General features: G+C 46.2%; 4 protein-coding genes and 1 long non-coding RNA gene across 6 annotated transcripts in view; 1 reads left to right on the top strand and 4 right to left on the bottom strand.

The window, feature by feature from the left end:
• Positions 1-3,745, bottom strand: part of pttg1 (PTTG1 regulator of sister chromatid separation, securin) — a 4,069-nt gene extending 324 nt beyond the window's left edge. The window contains exons 1-5 of one of the 2 annotated variants that reach the window (XM_042707943.1): positions 3,625-3,745; positions 2,288-2,393; positions 2,018-2,145; positions 880-961; positions 69-218 (exon numbers count right to left, since the gene is read on the bottom strand). In XM_042707943.1, coding sequence (XP_042563877.1) covers positions 69-218; positions 880-961; positions 2,018-2,145; positions 2,288-2,375 — 448 coding nt within the window. In that variant the 5' untranslated portion in view covers positions 2,376-2,393; positions 3,625-3,745. Of the gene's footprint in view, positions 1-68; positions 219-879; positions 962-2,017; positions 2,146-2,287; positions 2,399-3,624 lie in introns of both variants that reach the window. The other variant, XM_042707944.1, reaches the window with a different exon arrangement.
• Positions 3,746-4,206: 461 nt separating this feature from the next.
• On the top strand, positions 4,207-9,581 carry LOC116220670. The gene is made up of 3 exons (XR_004163791.2): positions 4,207-4,320; positions 8,105-8,207; positions 9,197-9,581. It is a non-coding gene; the product is annotated as an uncharacterized LOC116220670 (long non-coding RNA).
• A 1,307-nt stretch (positions 9,582-10,888) lies between these two features.
• On the bottom strand, positions 10,889-12,094 carry LOC105898422 (protein Wnt-8a-like). The gene is made up of 3 exons (XM_031568600.2): positions 11,947-12,094; positions 11,667-11,809; positions 10,889-11,566 (listed from the first exon to the last, which is right to left on the bottom strand). The coding sequence occupies exons 1-3, from the start codon at positions 12,080-12,082 to the stop codon at positions 11,003-11,005; spliced, it is 843 nt and encodes a 280-aa protein (XP_031424460.2). The 5' UTR covers positions 12,083-12,094; the 3' UTR covers positions 10,889-11,002.
• A 27-nt stretch (positions 12,095-12,121) lies between these two features.
• LOC122132943 (protein Wnt-8a-like) lies at positions 12,122-12,986 on the bottom strand. The gene is made up of 3 exons (XM_042707951.1): positions 12,892-12,986; positions 12,592-12,625; positions 12,122-12,316 (listed from the first exon to the last, which is right to left on the bottom strand). Exons 1-3 carry the CDS (start codon positions 12,954-12,956, stop codon positions 12,122-12,124), a joined length of 294 nt encoding a protein of 97 aa, XP_042563885.1. The 5' UTR covers positions 12,957-12,986.
• Positions 12,987-13,281: 295 nt separating this feature from the next.
• Positions 13,282-15,504, bottom strand: LOC105898421 (protein Wnt-8a-like). Its single transcript, XM_012825457.3, has 6 exons — positions 15,317-15,504; positions 15,150-15,183; positions 14,896-15,034; positions 14,644-14,769; positions 14,327-14,469; positions 13,282-14,126 (listed from the first exon to the last, which is right to left on the bottom strand). Exons 1-6 carry the CDS (start codon positions 15,502-15,504, stop codon positions 13,560-13,562), a joined length of 1,197 nt encoding a protein of 398 aa, XP_012680911.3. The 3' UTR covers positions 13,282-13,559.
• Positions 15,505-20,453: the final 4,949 nt, after the last annotated feature.

The raw sequence follows: 20,453 nt of genomic DNA, 5'->3' as shown, positions 1-20,453 counted from the left end.
GGGGGTCACATGAGTACCTGTGTGTGTGGGGGGGGGGGGTCACATGAGTACCTGTGTGTGTGGAGTACCTGTGTGTGGTGGAGGCAGGGGCTCACATGCCTCTAAGGTGATGTCATCAGCCTCTGGAATCACAGGGTGCCACGGCAACCACGGAGCTCCAGCGAGGGGAAGGGCACTCAGATACAAGACCCCATCAGTCACGCCGTAACGCTCAAAGTCTGTGTGCACACACACACACACCATCAGTCAGGCCGTAACGCTCAAAGTCTGTGTGCACACACACACACCAGTCACGCCGTAACGCTCAAAGTCTGTGTGCACACACACACACCCCATCAGTCACACCATAACGCTCAAACTCTGCACACACACCATGTCAGGCCGTAACGCTCAAAGTCTGCGCACACACACACACACACCATCAGTCAGGCCGTAACTCTCAAACTCTGCACACACACCATCAGTCAGGCCGTAACACTCAAAGTCTACACACCGGCTGAAATGTCTCTTGTAGCTTGTATAGAATTGAAAGGAAAACACTGTAAGTGGATACACTGAGAGCAGTCATTGTAAACGATTAGGCGTGATGTAGGCCTATTTTTGCTTGGTTCTAACTTCATTTATGGTCTTTATTTATGGTTATAATCAAGAGCCTTTGTTTAGGCAGATCATTATTTAATCATTGATCAGAACTCTTCAATCTATATGCTAAATGTTGGAGGAAGTCTTTGTTGTGTGTTTGTTCAAATGTAATCAGCCATTATAAATTAAATATAAATTCTCAAATATCAATATGGGTCTTAATTCCTAAATCGGTGAGGCTCTACCAACATTGGACACGAGGCAGGCGCGCGCACGCACACACACACACACACACACCATCTGGCCTGTAGGGGAACATTCTCTCGATGTCAGGCTCTGCATCTTCTGCCGGCGGTTGAGCGTCCTTCACACGACAACGCTGAAGAGGAGAAAACAAGCACCAGTCAGTGTGGTGAGTTTGTGCCGGGTCTGTACCGTCACAAGCACCGGTCAGTGTGGTGAGTTTGTGCCAAGACTGTACCGTCACAAGCACCGGTCAGTGTGGTGAGTTTGTGCCAAGACTGTACTGTCACCCGTGGAAGAAGACCACCCCCCCCCCCCCCCATGTAGATTTACATTTAGTCATTTAGCAGACGCTTTTGTCCAAAGCGACGTACAAGGGAGAGAACAGTCAAGCTAAGAGCAATAAAAAACATGGTCTAACAATAAATACTACTTTACATAAGTAGAAAACCAACAACCTAGAAAAAAGGAAAAAGAAGTGCAGGAATGTAACTGCTGAAGTGCAAGTTAAGCACTAGTCAGGTGCCAGTTAGGAAGGGAGGTGCTCTCTGAAGAGTTGGGTCTTCAAAAGCTTCTTGAAGGTAGAGAGGGACGCCCCTGCTCTGGTAGTACTAGGCAGTTCGTTCCACCAACGTGGAACTACAAATGAGAATAGTCTGGATTGCCGTGCTTCCTGGGTGTAACATTTAGATAGGAAGCTTATGAAAACAAACGATTAATAACTACAGGTGATTAGACACACTAATGAAAACATACAAATTAATAACTACAGGTGATTAGACACACTAATGAAAACATACAAATTAATAACTACAGGTGATTAGACACACTAATGAAAACAATTCTGAACACACTATTCCATTTCCACTAATAGATGCCACTGAACACTACACACACACGGGAGCTCACAATGCCCTGGATTATCCCAGTCTCTGAGTGCCACTCTTGGGGTAAGGACAAGAGCATACTGCCCCGTGTTCCAGTTTCCCCATGTAGGTTAACATGATGTACAGCGTGGAGGACACGCACTCGTGTGTGTGTGTGTGTGTGTGTGTGTGTGTGTGTGTGTGTGTCCTCATAAGCGCCGCTCCAATCCTAAAACATGGACTACGTACGCACGCGAGCCCCTTGGTGTGTGTGCATGCGTGTGCGTGTGGTGTGTGTGGGTGTGCGTATGCCAGTTGCATCTTACCAGGTCAGGGTCTTCTCTCTGGGGGTATACATTGGGGGTGTGAGTCACCTTCTGAGAACACAGTCTTGGACGATTCAGCAGGGGCGTGGTCGGGCCAGGAGTTTTAAAGCCCTTTTCTGTGTTTAGCTCTACGACAGCAACCATAGACCAGTCAGTGTCTCACACACACACACCACACACCCATATAAAAAAATGTTCAGGGACGTAACACACACACACGTTCTCCACTGAGACGCGACGATACCCTCAAACCCTGCAGAGCGCTCTTACCCGGTGCAGACTTCAGTCGCATGCGATCCTTGCCCGGAGGCAGCCTCAGCCTGACGTTCTCCTGACCGGCGAACATCAACGCGCTCATCCTTGCGGTCACTGAACTCTAATCTTGCAGAAGACACGGCAGACACTTAAGTCATGTAGTCATCAGTGATGGGCAAGCTACTTGATATGTGTAGTGAGCTAAGCTACTCTACAATAAATTCAGCTTCACTACACAGAAGCTACCACTCATAAAAATGTAGCAAGCTAAGTTACAAAAACCTGTCAAAAGTAGCTTGATACATTAGTAGCTACTTTCAGTAAAAAAGACTGCATGCCAAGTCAATGCAATTTTAGTGATCAACACAACTGTCAGTCAGATAAAGGCTAAAATATGTTTAGATTTATGTATTGAACAATAGCCCAATACACAAAAAACAAATGCATGAGTTTACATATTATCACATGAGTTTACAAATTAAACTTTGCTAAGAACTGTCTCCGACCTCTGTTTAGGAAAACAATCGTGACTACCATCATACAGCCTTATGTGTGTGTGTGTGTGTGTGTGTGTGTGTGTGTTGCCAACTCCTCTGTGAGGAAACTAGCTCTCCCAAAAATCGCCAGAAGTCGTTAGATGACGCATGACGCACAATATGCAATTCTGAGAGAGGTAACATTTGTGCCCGAATACAAAGTTCTGATATTTTGCCCGCAAATACAAAGTTTTAATATTTTGCTGTTATCTAGTCAGACTGGCCGCGAAGCCGCTGTCTGAGTGGAGATGAGACGATGACAGCCCTCGCTGTACTCAGCTCTCGTGAGATCGGTTGTAACGTGAACTGCAGAAAGGGATATGTGAGATGCTTTTTCAGTGCTTTGTCAACACAATAATCCACCAAATGACAAAAAACAGAAATGTCCAGGAGAAATTAGCTTTCGAGGACGCTACTGCGCTACTTGATCAATAAAAGAGCGTAGCTACTGAAAAGTTACTTGGTTTTGTAAATAGCGACGTTACAGTCAAGCTACTGGCAAATGTAGTTAAGCTAGTAGCGTCTGCCCATCACTACTAGTCATTAACAGCTCCCCAAAACAGCTAGCTACCCATCTAAGTGGCGAACATCATTATGACATTCCTACATAACACTAGCTGGCCAATCACACCAAACATAAACAATGTTGTATTCAAACGGCACTAACTAATATTCCAGTTAACGTTATCATGTGCGGTAGCAGGCTAACGTTAGCATAGCTGTATTGCCAGGTAACATGACAAACATTGATGTATCATAGCGAGAAACCTCCAACGTATTAAGAAGATGATATATGTATGGTTACAGCTGACTCACCTGGTAGATTTCTGAGAGAAAGACGAAGACAGTCGTGTATGAATGTAGGAACTCCGCGTACACCACAACCTTCGGTGTTCAAGAAAGTTTGTTGTTTGGCGGCTCGCTTTTAAAAAGCAACGACCTTCCTGATTGGCTTACAACTCGTCATATGGTACGTCATGTGATTCCTCCACTGCCGATGATGAGTTTTCCGAGGTAATTTTAGAAGTCTCTGCCACTGACAGACATAATTTTCCTGCAATATCCCAGATCATTTTCAGATTCAAGCCTTGGTTAATAACTCTCGAAGACTTGTTAATCAATACTCCATCTCTGATGATTAATTTGTTGTGTGACGTTAACCTTAACATAAACTATTCACTATTATTATCTTAACAAAATCCTAAAACCTGTTAGAATAGGCTAGCCGAAATGTTGACTGTGGAACCAGTGACAAAAACGCTACTAGCTCAGCAATTAATCTTTTAATCTCTGCTGCTCTGTCTACATTTGATGAATTTAATTTACTTCGTATTTCATGGACATTTAACAGATATTCTTGAGCCTTTGCTGTGTGCCCAGCCTGTGGTCTTTCGCGCCCCCCCGTGGAGGAAATGTGAACTGTCGCTGATGTCACGCAAAGGAAAGGAAAAACGTGATATGAAGATGAGACCACGCCAAAGAAGTTAAGGAGCAGACATACCTGGACCAACGGTACGTACTGACCCTTTAGCCTGACTGCCTGGATGTTGTGCCGCTTACAGAGGTGCCAGGTGTGTGTGACTGTGTTAAAGATGTCTTCGCTGGTGTCATTTAGGATATGGAGCCTCAGTTGAGGGCGGTTATCGTTATCTTGAGGAGGGACGCGCGACAGCAGCATTTCTGACATTCAGTGAGATACGCGAGCTCCGATAACGTTAAACTGCCACAAAAAAACAAACAAAACATTTTCATTGAAACCGCGTTGAATTTGTATTACAACAAGACTGTCAGAGTTAACTTACGTCCATATGGTAATAACATATTATTGGTATCGGCTTGAGAAATATAACATACATAGCCGTTTGTGAATTAAAAAAATAATAAATAATAATAATATGAGAGGGAGCTTGCTAACGATGCTAGCTGTAATGTTAACCTGACATAGCCTGCTGTTACTGGTATCTACCATTAATGGTATAAAACGTTCCTTTGTTAATGGACAGTCGCGAAATAATGCAGTTTTTACCATTTATTTTCTTAATTATAATGCTGTTAATGTAGCAGTAAGCTAAACACATATTACTTAACTCTAAATAACCTTCTAGCCAGAACATAGTTTTGCCGTTTTCCACCCTTATTAAAACAGTTGATTTAGCCAACGGTAAGTTGGCATAGCTACCGTTGAGCTAACATCAGTTTAAAAAGTCTATGTAAGTCTCAATTTTCAGATGACAGACTCGTCAAGTTCGGAACTGCTCATGAACGGCGGTCAGGAGACATTGCAGTTAAACAAGGATTTGGAGAAAATGGTAGAGACTATGGAGAACATATCAGGTAGATAAATATAGAGCACCCGGGTAGTTAAGACCAGTTAACCTTAGCTGGTACATAGACATTTTTATAGGTCTTGTGGTAAGGTTACATGGTCGTTTTAAAACGTTGTTACTTGGTAAGCTTGGTAACCTCAAACATAAGTATCACTAACATTAGACTAGAGAACTGAAAGCCCTTAAAATTCTTAAAATCTTATTTGTCTTTATCTGAATTTTCCCTGAAACTGTAAAACACCCTTTAGACTACTTTAGTCACTGCATTATGAGCTGGAGTGTGGTAGGCAATGCTTTCCCTTGCACAAACCTACCTAATGATCCCTTAGAAAATTGTAAATGTGTAAGGTTTACTGTTTCATAGTTTTAGCTAGTTTAGCTAACCTACACAAACAGTCTCTTGTATGCCTCTGAGTAGGGCTAGCCAGCTGAGAGTGAGATGCTGAGATACGAGGGGTGTGTGTGTGTGTGTGTGTCTCGTGCAGTGAAGCTTAGCTGGATGGCGTATGACATGGTGGTGCTGCGCACAGACCCAGACCACGCCCAGGCGCTCCGGCAGCTGCAGGAGACTCATCTCCTCTGTGAGGCGGCCATTTGCACCCGACCTGCACCACCAACCAGCCCAACCAGCAGCCCCCCACTGTAGCCCAACCAGCAGCACCCCACTGTAGCCCAACCAGCACCCCACTGTAGCCCAACCAGCAGCACCCCACTGTAGCCCAACCAGCACCACCAGCCCCCCACTGAAGGACTGTGCTGTTGTGCTGCACTGAAGGACTGTGCTGTTGTGCTGCACTGAAGGACTGTGCTGTTGTGCTGCACTCCTCTGCCCTCGGCTGTAGCCCTGCTGCCCATCAGCGCTGAGCTCTAGCGCCTGGCCACACTGTTGTTAGCTGCCCATCAGGCCACACTGTTGTTAGCTGCCCATCAGGCCACACTGTTGTTAGCTGCCCATCAGGCCACACTGTTGTTAGCTGCCCATCAGGCCACACTGGTGTTAGCTGCCCATCAGGCCACACTGGTGTTAGCTGCCCATCAGGCCACACTGGTGTTAGCTGCCCATCAGGCCACATGGGCACTCTGCTCCGCCTGGGGTTCAGTAATAAACTGTTTAATGGCAGATGCTGTGTTGTGGTGTCTGGTGTTTTAAGGCTGAGAGTGGAGTACAGAACACACACAGAACACACAGAACACACAGACACACACACACACACAGAACACACCTCTACACTGAGAGTGGAGTACAGAACACACACACACACACACACACACACACACACACACAGAACACACCTCTACACAGAGTGGAGTACAGGACACACACAGAACACACACAGAACACACCTCTACACTGAGAGTGGAGTACAGAACACACGCACGCACACACACACAGAACACACCTCTACACTGAGAGTGGAGTACAGAACACACGCACGCACACACACACACACACACAGAACACACCTTTACACTGAGAGTGGAGTACAGAACACACACACACACACACACAGAACACACCTCTACACTGAGAGTGGAGTACAGAACACACGCACGCACACACACACACACAGAACACACCTTTACACTGAGAGTGGAGTACAGAACACACACACACACACACACAGAACACACCTTTACACTGAGAGTGGAGTACAGAACACACACACACACACACACAGAACACACCTCTACACTGAGAGTGGAGTACAGGCACACACACACGCACACACACACAGGACACACACAGAACACACCTCTCCACTCCCACAGGCAGAAGTAGCACTGAACCACAGATATGAAGAACTGCTTCTGGGGGCACAGATATGAAGAACTGCTTCTGGGGGCACAGATATGAAGAACTGCTTCTGGGGGCACAGATATGAAGAACTGCTTCTGGGGCACAGCTGCTCAGCTCTCACATGCAGCCCAGAGGGAAGTGTGTTTCTTAAAGATGGACCTTTGAAAACTCAGGAGATGTAGATGTGATCTCATTGGCTCAATTATGTATCAATTTAATCACAAATATGTCTCAAAACATTCGTAAGGAGAAACAGTTTGAGACAATAAAGGCACTTTCTTGAAAGCTATTATCGACTAAAAAGATCTTGTAGCTTCCCCTCTCTACAGCAACGGAGCGCTCAAATTAGCAAACACGCCAACGGTCTCTGGAGGTAGTTCTCGGCAAACAAACGTGGACGCTGGACTAAGGGCTTCAATACATTTATTTGGAAAGTTTACACAAAAACGTTCAAATTTAAAAGTTCAAAGAAGACGTGTTCGCCTCAAACATTCACCACTGCTGAGTTCTGGTCATAGGCTAGTAAAATGCCCTGTATTGTGAAAATAAATACACACCAAGGTTGTTTTGAGAGAGAAACAGGAGGTAATATTGAGATGTTTAAACATTTAGTAAAAACGGCGTGATCTGTGACCCTGTTGAACCTCTTCTTTAACACCATAGAAGAAATTTGGTTCATAATATGAGAAGCAGGGGGATTTAAACCTGAATCGCACTTTTAATGTCATTGGTGTCTCGGCTAACTCAGGAGATAATAAGGAGATCTCTTTTTAGATGTTCCTTTATTATGGAGTGCCCAACTTAATATGGGCGCCAAAATGAAAGCAGAAACTTGCCGTTTCCTCCCAGCTAACCCTGAGAGGGGCACAGTAGACTGCAGTATAGAGGATCAGCTAACTGTTGCACTGTTTGTTTTGTATTGTGTTGTAATGTATATTTTGTGTAAGCACACTGAGAGCCACTTTACCAAGTCAAATTCCTTGTTTGTGCAAACTTACTTGGCCAATAAAACCTGATTCTGATTCTGATTCTGATGAGAGGGGCACAGTAGACTGCAGTATAGAGGATCAGTGTGTCACAGGAGTAATGGAAGTACTGATTTTAATGCATCTTAATTTTACTGATTTTAATGCATCTATATCAGGAATGTGGCATGTATTTGTGTGTGTAGATGCAGGCAGCAAGTGTGTGTCCCGTGGCCGGTGTGTGTGAGGCTTTGCAGCAGCTATTGACACGGCTGGATTCCTCCTCAGCTCAGCTGGATCACCTAATAGGTGTGTGCTTCGCTCACTTACACACACACACACACACACACACACACACACACACACACTGTGTCTGTTTGTAACTAACTCATTAACACTCTCTCACATATACACCCACCCAGACACACACACACATCTCCATTAGAACACATATATGCATATATGAACATACATTTGAGCATCCCTGTACACTCACACTCCTTCGCGCACACAATCATTTACATGAATGTGGCCTGTTGGCATTTCTCAGATAATCAGAAGCAATTCAGCTTTGCTCTTTGCTTATTTGAGGATGTGACATTTAGTTTCAAGTTTCATCTTTTAAATTGGACTAGCATTGGTAGGCTCTCTCCATCCCATGTGTGTGTGTATGTGTGTGTGTGTGCAGCTAAACTCCACACTGAGATACATACAGCAGCTAAACTCCACACTGAGATACGTGTGTGTGTGTGTGTGTGTGCAGCTAAACTCCACACGTGCACTTGGAGTAATGGCTGCTGCCATCTGGTGGCGCTGTCTGATCTGGTCAGGAGAATCCAGGCAGAGTTTTGGGTGTACAATGTAAATGTGTGTGTGTGTGTAGTCCAGGGGTAGGGCCAATGGTTTTCCGCGATAACGGAAAACGGACGGAATTCGCGGACTGTACCCTTTGAAACTGAATTGCAACTTTCAAACGGAAACACCATTTTGTGCATCAAAATCGCCCAAATTCCCCTGTATTTTATCCTGCAAGAGTGTATTTATTTCAAATAAGCACAACAACGATTGCAAGGATGAACAAACATTGAACAAAATGAACAAAAAAAAAAAACATTGAGAAAATGTTGAACTCCGCTCCGGCCACGCCCCCCTATTTAACGGTTGACGCTACAGTCACATTAATTCACCAAATGTGAAACGGAAAACTAATTTTTTTAAACGGAAAATCATTGGTCCTACAGGGGGAGCTGCTATTGTGTGATGTAACTGTGTGTGTGTGTGTGTGTGTGTGTGTGTAGTCCAGGCGGAGCTGCTGGTGTGTGACGTGAGTCTGTGCTTCACCCATCCTGAGCTGTGGATGCTGCTGAGGCCTGGAGAGACTGATGATCCCGTCCATGACCACGCTGTTGGCGTGGGACCAGAAAAGACTCCTTGTTAGACGAACACTCCCGCCGGCGTGCTTGAACACTCCCGCCGGCGTGCTCAGATAATGATTGGGTATTCAATGATCCCTGCATAATATAAGGTGTATTTTGGTAACTGCAGTGGAACTATACTGAATGGGTATTCAATGACCCCTGCATAATATAAGGTGTATTTTGGTGACTACAGTGGAACTATACTGTTAAGCTGCATGCTAAGGTGTTTACAAATAAAAACAACAATAAAGTCTGTTGCATCAAAGACAGTGCTGTAACCACTGAAGATCTGTGAAAAGAGACGTATTAAATACACACTTGGACAACAAACAACAACAAACAACAAGACTGACTGCAGTCAGTTTGTATTGCACGAACAACTCACAGCAACACACACGTGTTTTATATATATATATGGAGGCGACCAGGACACACTACACAGACACAGACACAGACACACACGCAGGCCTGAGGTCGCCGTGAATTCTTCCTCTGCTTTTTTCCCATTGCTCCCGGGACGTCCTTCCTCCAGGACCCCCCAGGAGCAGTGGGCAGCTTCTCAGCGCCCGGGGACCAAGTGAACCGTCCGTCTTGGTCAGGGACGGACAGGATTGTTCTGTTCTTTTTGCATGTTTTTCTGTTGGGGTTCTTAGTGGAGGAAACCCCTTGCCTGTGTCTGGAACTCAAGGCCTGATTGGATGCCTGTGTCTGGAACTCTAGGCCTGATTGGATGCCTGTGTCTGGAACTCTAGGCCTGATTGCTCCACCATTCCAAACTGCAACATCTTGCACATTACATGCTTATTCACACCAACACTGCCACATTGCATTGCACAGGTATGTGTGAAACAATCAGCCACATGTTGACTGACAGACCACTGTTAAATATGAAGATGAGTTGAGCAGTAAACATGTTTATGGAGTAGTGGTTTAGTCATGTTACTTAAATGAGCTACTTAAAAGCTACTTTAGGCTGTGATGTCTAATGTTGAGAAACTTTAACCGTGGTATGCTATATATATCTCAACATCATTATCAGCCAAATGGAATTGAAGGCTAAATTTTCAACAAAAATGATTTTGTGATTGAAAGCGTATTGACACACACGGGGCTTCTGTTTAGACTGCGCGAGACTAGACTGCTGTAAGTCCATTATGTCTCAACTAAAACACGGAATATGCAGACTTTAAACAAAGTGTAAGCGTGAGTGTTTTTTCCCCCCAGTAGCTCTGTGGGTTATGCATGTGCTTCTCGTTTGATGAGTTGTTATGCAGTTCCATTGAGCGCGTGAGGTGTGAGTGTTCGCTCGCGCAGCAGTGGTCCGGATCGCCTCTCAGGACTCCGCGCCTCCTTTCATGAAGGCCGGAATTAGTCAGCGCGCGACCGACCGGTGATGTACGCATATCAAAGTGCTGCCCAGGTCGCTGGGTGTCAAAACGGCTGATCCGCCGTATGTGTTTATTTGCTTGTGCCTGAACGTGTATTGTGAGAAGCGAATACACCCATCAATCCATTCATTTCCAGCAACACACACACACACACAAAAAGTAAACGTATGACTAAATGCAGCATTTCATTTATTTACAAGTAGGCTATTTAGACATAAATACATAACAAACACAAAGTCTAAATACATCTGGAAAATCAGTGGAGGCAATGCCACCGAATATTATTTACAGTCTATTATCAGCGCACAGATTTATTTCCGCGGTTTTTCCGCCTGTGCTGCCAGTGACCTCCATGTTTCCGCGTGCACACGTGTTTGATTGTGACCTGAGTGCAGGTATCGCACGTGACGTTGCAACACCAGTTGAACTTGCAGTTGCAGCTACTTGACGTCTCCACGCGCCGCTGCTCCACGCGCAGTCCGCACTCGTGACAGAGGCGTCGGCAGCTGCGTCGCTCCCATTGGGAAAGACTGTCACCGTTCTGCAAGCACTCTCGCTCCTCGGTGCCATACAGCCCGAGACTCAGGTTCCGCACGCAGTAGTCTGGAGAGTCCTCGAGATAGATGAGATCAGTGCGCGCGATGCTGCTAAATGCGTCCGCCAGCGCATCGCGGTTGTCAGCACTGTTTCCGGCGCGCACGCGCCTCTTGTCCATCTCGAGCTTCTGCGCCTGGTCATGCTTCACCTTCAGGTAGTTCCCCACGTCTCGGAACTCCGCGAGCTGCATCCAACACGTCTGCATGCTACAGCTCTGGGAGAGCCCGTGACACCTGCACACGCGCCGCATGGTGGCCTTCACTGCCTAACAGGAGAGATGACGTCAGTACCATTCCGCCTTCATCAGTACCGATATGATATAGGGGTTAACCCTACGGGAGGGGGGGGGGGGGGGGGGTTGTTACCTGACGGCCGGCATCGTTATTGTGCAGATTCATCAACGCCCGGGTGTCTTGCCCCGTTTCAAGCGCATCCACGTACTGCCTGGAGATCCTCGCGCCGAAACCCTCGTCATCACTGCAGCCACCCCACATCCACCCGCGGCCCCCTGCAAACCAAATCAGAACCGCACTCAGCCTGGGAAGTAAGCAGCATGTGTGTGTGTGTGTGTGTGTGTGTGTGTGTGGGGGGGGGGGGTAGTGCATCTTAGGGTAGTGTTATGAAATGAACTGGAGGGCATCTTACCTGGTTTGCCGTTCCTGGAGACGTCACATCCGCAGTTGGCAAGTTCACCCAAACTACAGTTTTTGGTGAGCGTGAACATGACGCCTGCCGCACTTATGGCGTGCACAAATGATATCTCCCTGGTGGCTGTGGACATATTGTACAGGAACAGTCAGTCAGTAACAGTCAATGTTCATCAAATTAAAGATTTTAAGCGGGTTATATTTGTTCTTCTACAGAATGACATCGTACCAGCACGCAGCCGTCCAGGGGTGGTAAGATGTAGCGCGCTCTCGGGACAGTTCCAACGGTCCCACGCGAACTGCTGCTTACATTCTTCAATTCCATTCCGCGCACCTGCCTGCACGCTACTGGCATACGTCAGGTGAGCCTGGGAAACACCACAACGCAAATTCATTTCTGATAAACACACACTCTCACCGGTTTCCTTCCCGACACGTTTACACACATCAGTTCCCTGACAATCAGACACGTCAAAACACACGCATCTTTCAAACTCACACATACACAAATCATGCTCAATAAACACTCCTCCGCACACAGGGCTAGGCAGACAGACTAAATACAGAAGGAATCCCCCCGCTGCTGGGAAGCATCGCAGAGAGCTGACGGGCTTTGGTTGAGAACTCGTCAGCGCGCGCTTACCTTTGGACTGGACATCAGCACGCTGTTCAGTACCCTGAAATGAGCGCAGACAGATGAGCGTCACCGACACGATCACCGAACCAGACACACGCAAATTACCGACATGATCACCGAACCAGACACACGCAAATTACCGACATGATACAAGGAAGCACACACACGCATCATTACAGACATGATACAAGGAAGCACACACACGCATCATTACAGACATGATCAAGGAAACAGACACAGACATCATTACAGACATGATCACCAAACCAGAGACCGGTATTGAGCTCTTTCCGAATCAATTCTTACCAGGCGCACGAGGGGACGATTCGAGAGCTCGTGAGAAGAACCCACAAGCAACACAGTAACAGCATATTCAAGTTTGAGCTCGAGGGAGTTTGGTGTTGAATCCTGCCGGTGGTCCGCGGGTCAATGAAGTAGAGGAACTATGTGGCACTCAAAGCCCAATGATTGGCCAAACGCTAAGATGAGGCGCGGGAACGCCTCCAGAGAATATCAAAGAGAGTCCGGAGAGTTTCCCTTTTCCCTCGAGCCCACCAGACATCCCGCGGCGCGCCACCACCGCCAATCAACATTTGGGACACAAAGACACGTGGACGCTGAGTTACAGTTATTATTTTTTATTTAAAGTCATTATTATTTCATACGGCAATATATTTTTGTTTGTGTGTGATGACATGAAACTTTCGCAAATGAGTTAAATAAATACACCTGTCTGCTTTACTGACGCCTGTCAAATGTGTGTCTCTCTGTGTGTGTTTCATCGTGAGGTAGTATTGCAGAATGAGTTCTAGGCGAGATCTGCTGGAGAACCAGCACTCAAAGCACGACTGTCATATCAGCCAACGTTCAGCTGTGTAATATAGCCTAAAAAATAAATTACATAATATTAAGTATATTTCATTTAATTACGAGTTCACAGAACTCTAAAGTCTTTTCACACAGAGTCCGTCCGCTCAGTGTTTCCGTGTGCGGTGTCTCCGCCTCGTGCCGTTCTTTGCCCTGCGGCCCTTGTTGCGTCGCGCGCAGTAATATTTGGTGACCACCTGAGTGCAGGTATCGCACGAGACGGTGCAACACCAGTGGAACTTGCAGTTGCAGCTACTTGAGGTCTCCACGCGCCGCTCTACCACGCGCAGTCCGCACTCGTGACAGAGGCGTCGGCAGCTGCGTCGCTCCCATTGGGAATGACTGTCACCGTTCTGCAAGCACTCGCGCCCCTCGGTACCATGCAGCCCGAGGCTCAGGTTCCGCGCGCAGTAGTCTGGAGAGTCCTCGAGGTAGATGAGATCAGTCGGCGCGATGCTACTAAATGCGTCCGCCAGCGCACCGCGGTTGTCAGCGTTGTTTCCGGCGCGCACGCGCCTCTTGTCCATCTCGAGCATTTGCGCCTGGTCATGTTTCACCTTCAGGTAGTTTCCCACATCTCGGAAATCTGCGAGCTGCATCCAACACGTCTGCATGCTGCAGCTGCCCGACACGCCATGGCACTTGCACGCGCGCTTCATAGTCGTACGCACCGCCTGTGTAGAGAGGAGAAATGATTTGAGTATCGCGCCCGCTCGTGCATCACTAAAGAGCAGCATCTAATCTGACTTGGCAAACTTGCTGAATAGTGCTATTAAAGATTGTTTCACGAGATATGTTAGTTTGAGGCTTTGTGTGGACAGTCTTGTATAAACAAAAGTCCAGAGGAAGGTCAAATAAATAAATGTATACTCACGAGTCGACCGGCCTCATTGTTGTGAAGGTTCACTGCAGCGCGTGCGTCCTGACCGTTCTCCAGCGCGTCCACGAACTGCTTGGAGATTTTCTCCCCGAAGTCCACGTTATCGCTGCACCCGCCCCACATCCACCCGCGGCCGCCTGTGGACGAAACGGAGGTTAGGTACAACACATAACAGACAGAACACGGACTGTGAATGTAGCGGAGCTTGTAGAGAAGGACATCATTGTGTAGATATGCGGTTAAAGACGGTTAAATCCGTACGACATGCGGTTAAAGGTGGTTAAATCCGTTAAAGGCGGTTAAATCCGTACCCATTTTACCGACGTTGGAGTCGTCGCATCCGCAGTGGCTCAGCTCGCCCATGCTGCAGTTCTTGGTAAGCGCGTGCATCACCCCCGCCGCACTGATGGCGTTCACAAATGCAGCCTCTCTCGTGGCTGTCAGTCAAAAAAAGAAGAGTGAATTACTGTTATATATAGTGTATATAGTGTTATACTGAGTAACATGCACGCGATTTCCTCGAGTAATCAGAACTTTCTCGCCTGAGTGCCAAAGAAACTTACCGTCTCGCGCTCCGCTGTTCGTGGAGAGCTGCAGCGCGCTCTCGGGACAGTTCCACCTGTCCCACGCGAACTGATGCTTACATTCCTCAATTCCTTTGCGCGCGCCCACCTGGACGTTGCCTGCATAAGTCAAGTAAGCCTGAAAAAAAAAAATCCAAACCTATGAAAGTTAACTTTTGAACTGATACGCACGGCTGATGTATTTTATTATGCAACAGTAATATATCATCTCTTTTTAAACTCGTCTTGCTTACCTTAGGACCCGTCATGAGGAAATTATTCACGGACCTGAGAGAGAGAGCACAAAGGACATGTTCAGGTCAGTGATGCAGTTTAGTATTTTGATATGCATATATATATATATACAGTACACACACAAAATAAAACAAGCCAAGACAAGCCGCGGATTTTGAACACTCACCAAGCACTTGTGGACAGCGCGTGTCCACACATAGATAGCAGAAGTGACACAAGTAAGTTGCAGAATCCCATTTCAGACGACCGTCCGCTCGTGAGCGTAGTTCCAACAGGGAGAAGGTAAGAAGACTGTTCTGCGCTCTTGTGGGCCAGCAGGGCATTTATACCGTCGCCAGCCTGACTGACAGGCATATTTCCACCTCTGACATTTGGCCGTCAGACGCGCCGTGATTGGCTGGCCGGCCAGTGGCGGCGGGTAACTACACTTCAAAGCCTTCACGTGCACTTAATGAGTGGCCATCGCTAAAACGCCAACGCCCCCATCATTTTACAGAAACTAATACTACTAATACACCTAGTACTCCTAATAATAATAATAATAATAATAACGACAACAATAACACACGCAGTAGTAGTAGTACACTGTTATTTTCATGCATAAGGGTTGTGGTGTGAATGGTGTTATGTCGCCGTTATATATGTACAGGTGTATATGAGTTGTGTTTGCAACAGCCCTCAGGAACATGTATTGTAACTTGTGTAATATGAACGTGCTGGAGGCCAGGGTCGTGATTGCTGACAGTCCTCTACACCATGAGTCAATCACAACCTCGTGAACACATATCCAAACCAACCATCAACAAACGAGACAGCTAAGTGGGTACAGATTTGGATCCGATAGCGTCCACGGTGCCCCTGCGTTGAAACTAGGAGGACGACGGGGCAATAAAGTACTTCACCGCCGTGTGCTAACAAGCATGCAAATACCGCGCGACACCTGGGCCGGCTTTTGCACGAGGGTGTTAATAGAATCACTGATGCTACCATGGGAAACGTTAAAGCTTTAGAGAAAGTGGCTTTAGAGAAAGCTTTAGAGAAAGCTTTACCCGAGTCTTGCTATCAAGTCGTCTCCAACATACGGCCTGTGCCACTGGACGTTAATGTGTTTGACTTAGAGAAAGTTTATTATTCGCAGTGGATGTTATTTTGGGGAAAACTAGTTAATCGGCTCTGATGGGGAATCAACAGCTTGTCTTAACTACTTTCGATTACTTCTCAGATTAATTTCTAAAATACTTCATGAAGATGTTATATTAATCGCGCAACTAGATTAATTGTTGAAACCAGTCATTATCATATGCGCTCGCGAATCTCGAATCAAATCGTCGTTTTCTCCTAATCCCTTTATTAGCTCGCAACTCACTTGATGCCAGACAATAGGAAAATCCTGAAGCTGCACGGATTACCCTCTGCGCTCGCGCCAAAACAATAGTGGGCTGCGCAAGTGACGATAATCCGTTAATTGGATATCAAGCTTTCACTGCGCGTGAATCACCGCACCTTTCACACTGTCATCAGGACGGCACAATTTCTCAAAACACAACTCTGCACGCGCACACACCCAATCCCCGACCAATTCCGCACCACAGACCGAAACACAATACGGCGAAATAAGGTCTGCTACACTTGGCGCCTAACAGCAACTCTGTCCCCAGTGACCCAAACCCTGTCTCCACTCTTTACCACAATAGGCTATAAGTATTTAACCTACAGTACACATCCAATCGAATTCCAATTCGAAATGTGCCCTTTATTTTATTTATTATTTTTTATTTTTTTTGCCCTTTATAGGATCAGAGGTCTGGTCTGTATTATAGCTAAAACAGACCGATGGAAACTAACAATCACTTCTTCAGGGACAGTTGTATTGTTATGGCGCTATATAAATAACATTGAATTGAATTGAATTGAATGTCGGACCTTCGGCTCTATAAAGCACCCTGGGACTGTTTTAATTGTTCATGCCGTTTAAATGAGCATTATTTTACTGAACTGAACTGAAAACTTTCTATAAAGGCTTTCTATAACGATGGTTGCATTCGGTGTAATACCGAGTCATCTGACATGCCCGTGAGGAAAATTGTAAACACGAATGAATAGGCTACGGTGTGAGCGCGCAGGACACCAGACGGCTCCGCGTTCAGGCTGACGCTAGTTCTCACACCCTGCCTGAGGGGAGAGGGGGGGGGGGGGGGGGCAGAGTTCAAAGGAGGTGTGGAGCTCCTCGCGTCTAACCTCTGAAGTCAGTACATGGACCCACGGAAGGGAGACAGTCAGCACGAGACTGAAACCACCTGCGCGTGGCGCGAGGGACGGAGACGCAGCGCTAAGCGGAATACACTGACCGCCCTTATCTTTGGCAGGCATTCAGTAATTGGATCATTTCTGACATTTGTACTTGAAATTAAACATAAAAACATAAACATAAAAATAATTAATACTCCTGTTACTTGATGAGAAATGTATTTCTCTTTTTGCTTTAGAGTGGAATCATTTCGTACTTTCACAATGTGAAATTTTCTTCAACACAAAAGCTCTTATTGAACCTCCTTTCATTAATGGCCACATGGTGGCGCCATTGCCGCGCTGTAGCGCGAACTGTCGAATCCTGCAGAACAACTTGGAGCAGCTTGGATTATATAGCTTTCCCTTTCCATATTTCCCTTTTCTCGCTGGCCACGTTGTTGTGATTAACAGGAGTGGGTTACAGACAGCGCTGTTTGGACTGTGAAGGAGGGCCTTAAGGGATCCAGCATACGGCGCGTGTTGCGGCTGTTGCCAGCCAGTTTGGAACTGCTTTTGTATCCTGCCACCCTAACTATGCTTGTATAACTAAAACTCCCCGTGCACCAAGCCAGCCAAAATAACTCATCACAACTAAACACATAAAATCCCCAATATCAATAAAACTGGGCTTGTGTTGTACTCTGAAGGAGGGCCTTTTACGGATCCCAGGTACAGCATGCGGCATGTGTTGTTTTCTTTCTCTCATTGCTCGACCTTTGCTCACAAATGATGGATGTGGAAACACTGCTCCTCATCACCATATCCATTAAGTACATCTACACACACACACACACACACACACACACACACACACACACACACACACACACACACACACACACACACACACACACACCTTCCTAGTCTAGACTATCTTCACTGTGGGATGCTGCTGTAGTCTCTCCACCTGATCTACACACACACACACACACACACACACTCACACACACGCACACACTCACACACGCACACACACACACACACACACACACACACACACACACTCACACACACACACACACTCACACACACACACTCACACAAACACACACACGCACACGGTTCTCAAACTTTTTGGGGCCAGGGACCCCTCAAAGGGCAGAACATTTTCCGTGGACCCCCTCATAATCGCATCCCAAATTAAACCACATAGGCTTATAACTATTTGTAATGTTATATGCTTTTGGACTCTTTTACTCTAAAATAATGTTTACCTTACATAAAAACATATTGATGGATTTTTTTTATCCAAGCAGATTGTAGGGTTTTCCAATAAAACTCAGATTGTAGGGTTTTCCAACGGAGATGATTCTGAAGATTTATTTTTAACAAAGACATTAACAAACATGAAATATCCACCTAATGTTATCAAAAACTTGTATCCCCGACTGACACTCATGATTAACTCTTTTCAGTGGTGGTGGTGGTGTGTGTGTGTGTGTGAGTGTGTGTGTGTGTGTGTGTGTGTGTGTGATCAATGAGAAGGGTGTTCCTGTCTCTCAGCACATAGTTTGTCCAGTGCAGTTTATTTACCCGGTCTTGTTGTCACTGAACGATGGCAACCTTTGGAAACCAGAAATCTGCAGTTGTTTTATGGCTGATGTGATGAGCACTTGTCTGTATTAGCGTTGTCACGAACACTTAACAAATGGCATTCATGTTAGTATTAGACTCCAGCAAGATATTAATGAAAACTACATGGTGACATCATAGCATTGATTATACACGTATAACGTTTTCTTTCTAGAGTTTAATTTTGACAATGAACTGGGCTACGTTCTTGCAGCCAAATTGAAAGCTAGATCAACGTCTTAAACGAGAATACATGCAATAGGGCCATCCGATATGCCTTCGGCTAACCTATCTTTAAAAAAGGGCCTTCTGCAACGATAAACACGACCCGTACTGATGGAAGATTAAATGCATCACTTGCAGATTATGGCAGTTAACATTACTAGCGTGAAAAATGCGGTTTAGTTACGTTAACCACACTGCATTATGATCATTGTACTACGCATCGCACCGCAGACCCCAGTTTGAGAACCACTGGTCTAGACTATCTTCACTGTGGGATGCTGCTGTAGTCTCGCCACCTGATCTACACACACACACACACACACACACACACACACACACACACACACACACACACACCCCTAGTCTAGACTATCTTCACTGTGGGATGCTGCTGTAGTCTCTCCACCTGATCTACACACACACACACACACACACACACACACACACACACACACACACACACACACCCCCCTAGTCTAGACTATCTTCACTGTGGGATGCTGCTGTAGTCTCTCCACCTGATCTACACACACACACACACACACACACACACACACACACACACACCCCTAGTCTAGACTATCTTCACTGTGGGATGCTGCTGTAGTCTCTCCACCTGATCTACACACACACACACTCACACACACACACACGCACACACACACACACACACACGCACACACACGCACCTTCCTAGTCTAGACTATCTTCACTGTGGGATGCTGCTGTAGTCTCTCCACCTGATCTACACGCACACACACACACGCACACACACACACACACACACACACACACACACACACACACACACACACACCCTCCTAGTCTAGACTATCTTCACTGTGGGATGCTGCTGTGGTCTCGCCGACTGGACTACTTGTAGAAATGTATGTTAGCATGCTCATCAGGATACATGTATGTTAGCATGCTCATCAGGATACATGTATGTTATGTTAGCATGCTCATCAGGATACATGTATGTTAGCATTAGCATGCTCATCAGGATACATGTATGTTATGTTAGCATGCTCATCAGGATACATGTATGTTAGCATTAGCATGCTCATCAGGATACATGTATGTTATGCTAGCATGCTCATCAGGATACATGTATGTTAGCATGCTCATCAGGATACATGTATGTTAGCATTAGCATGCTCATCAGGATACATGTATGTTAGCATGCTCATCAGGATACATGTATGTTAGCATGCTCA

The sequence above is a fragment of the Clupea harengus genome, chromosome 6 (assembly GCF_900700415.2).
Source record: "Clupea harengus chromosome 6, Ch_v2.0.2, whole genome shotgun sequence".
In the NCBI taxonomy this organism is placed as follows: domain Eukaryota; kingdom Metazoa; phylum Chordata; class Actinopteri; order Clupeiformes; family Clupeidae; genus Clupea; species Clupea harengus.
This window is presented reverse-complemented; position numbering and strand designations above follow the sequence as displayed.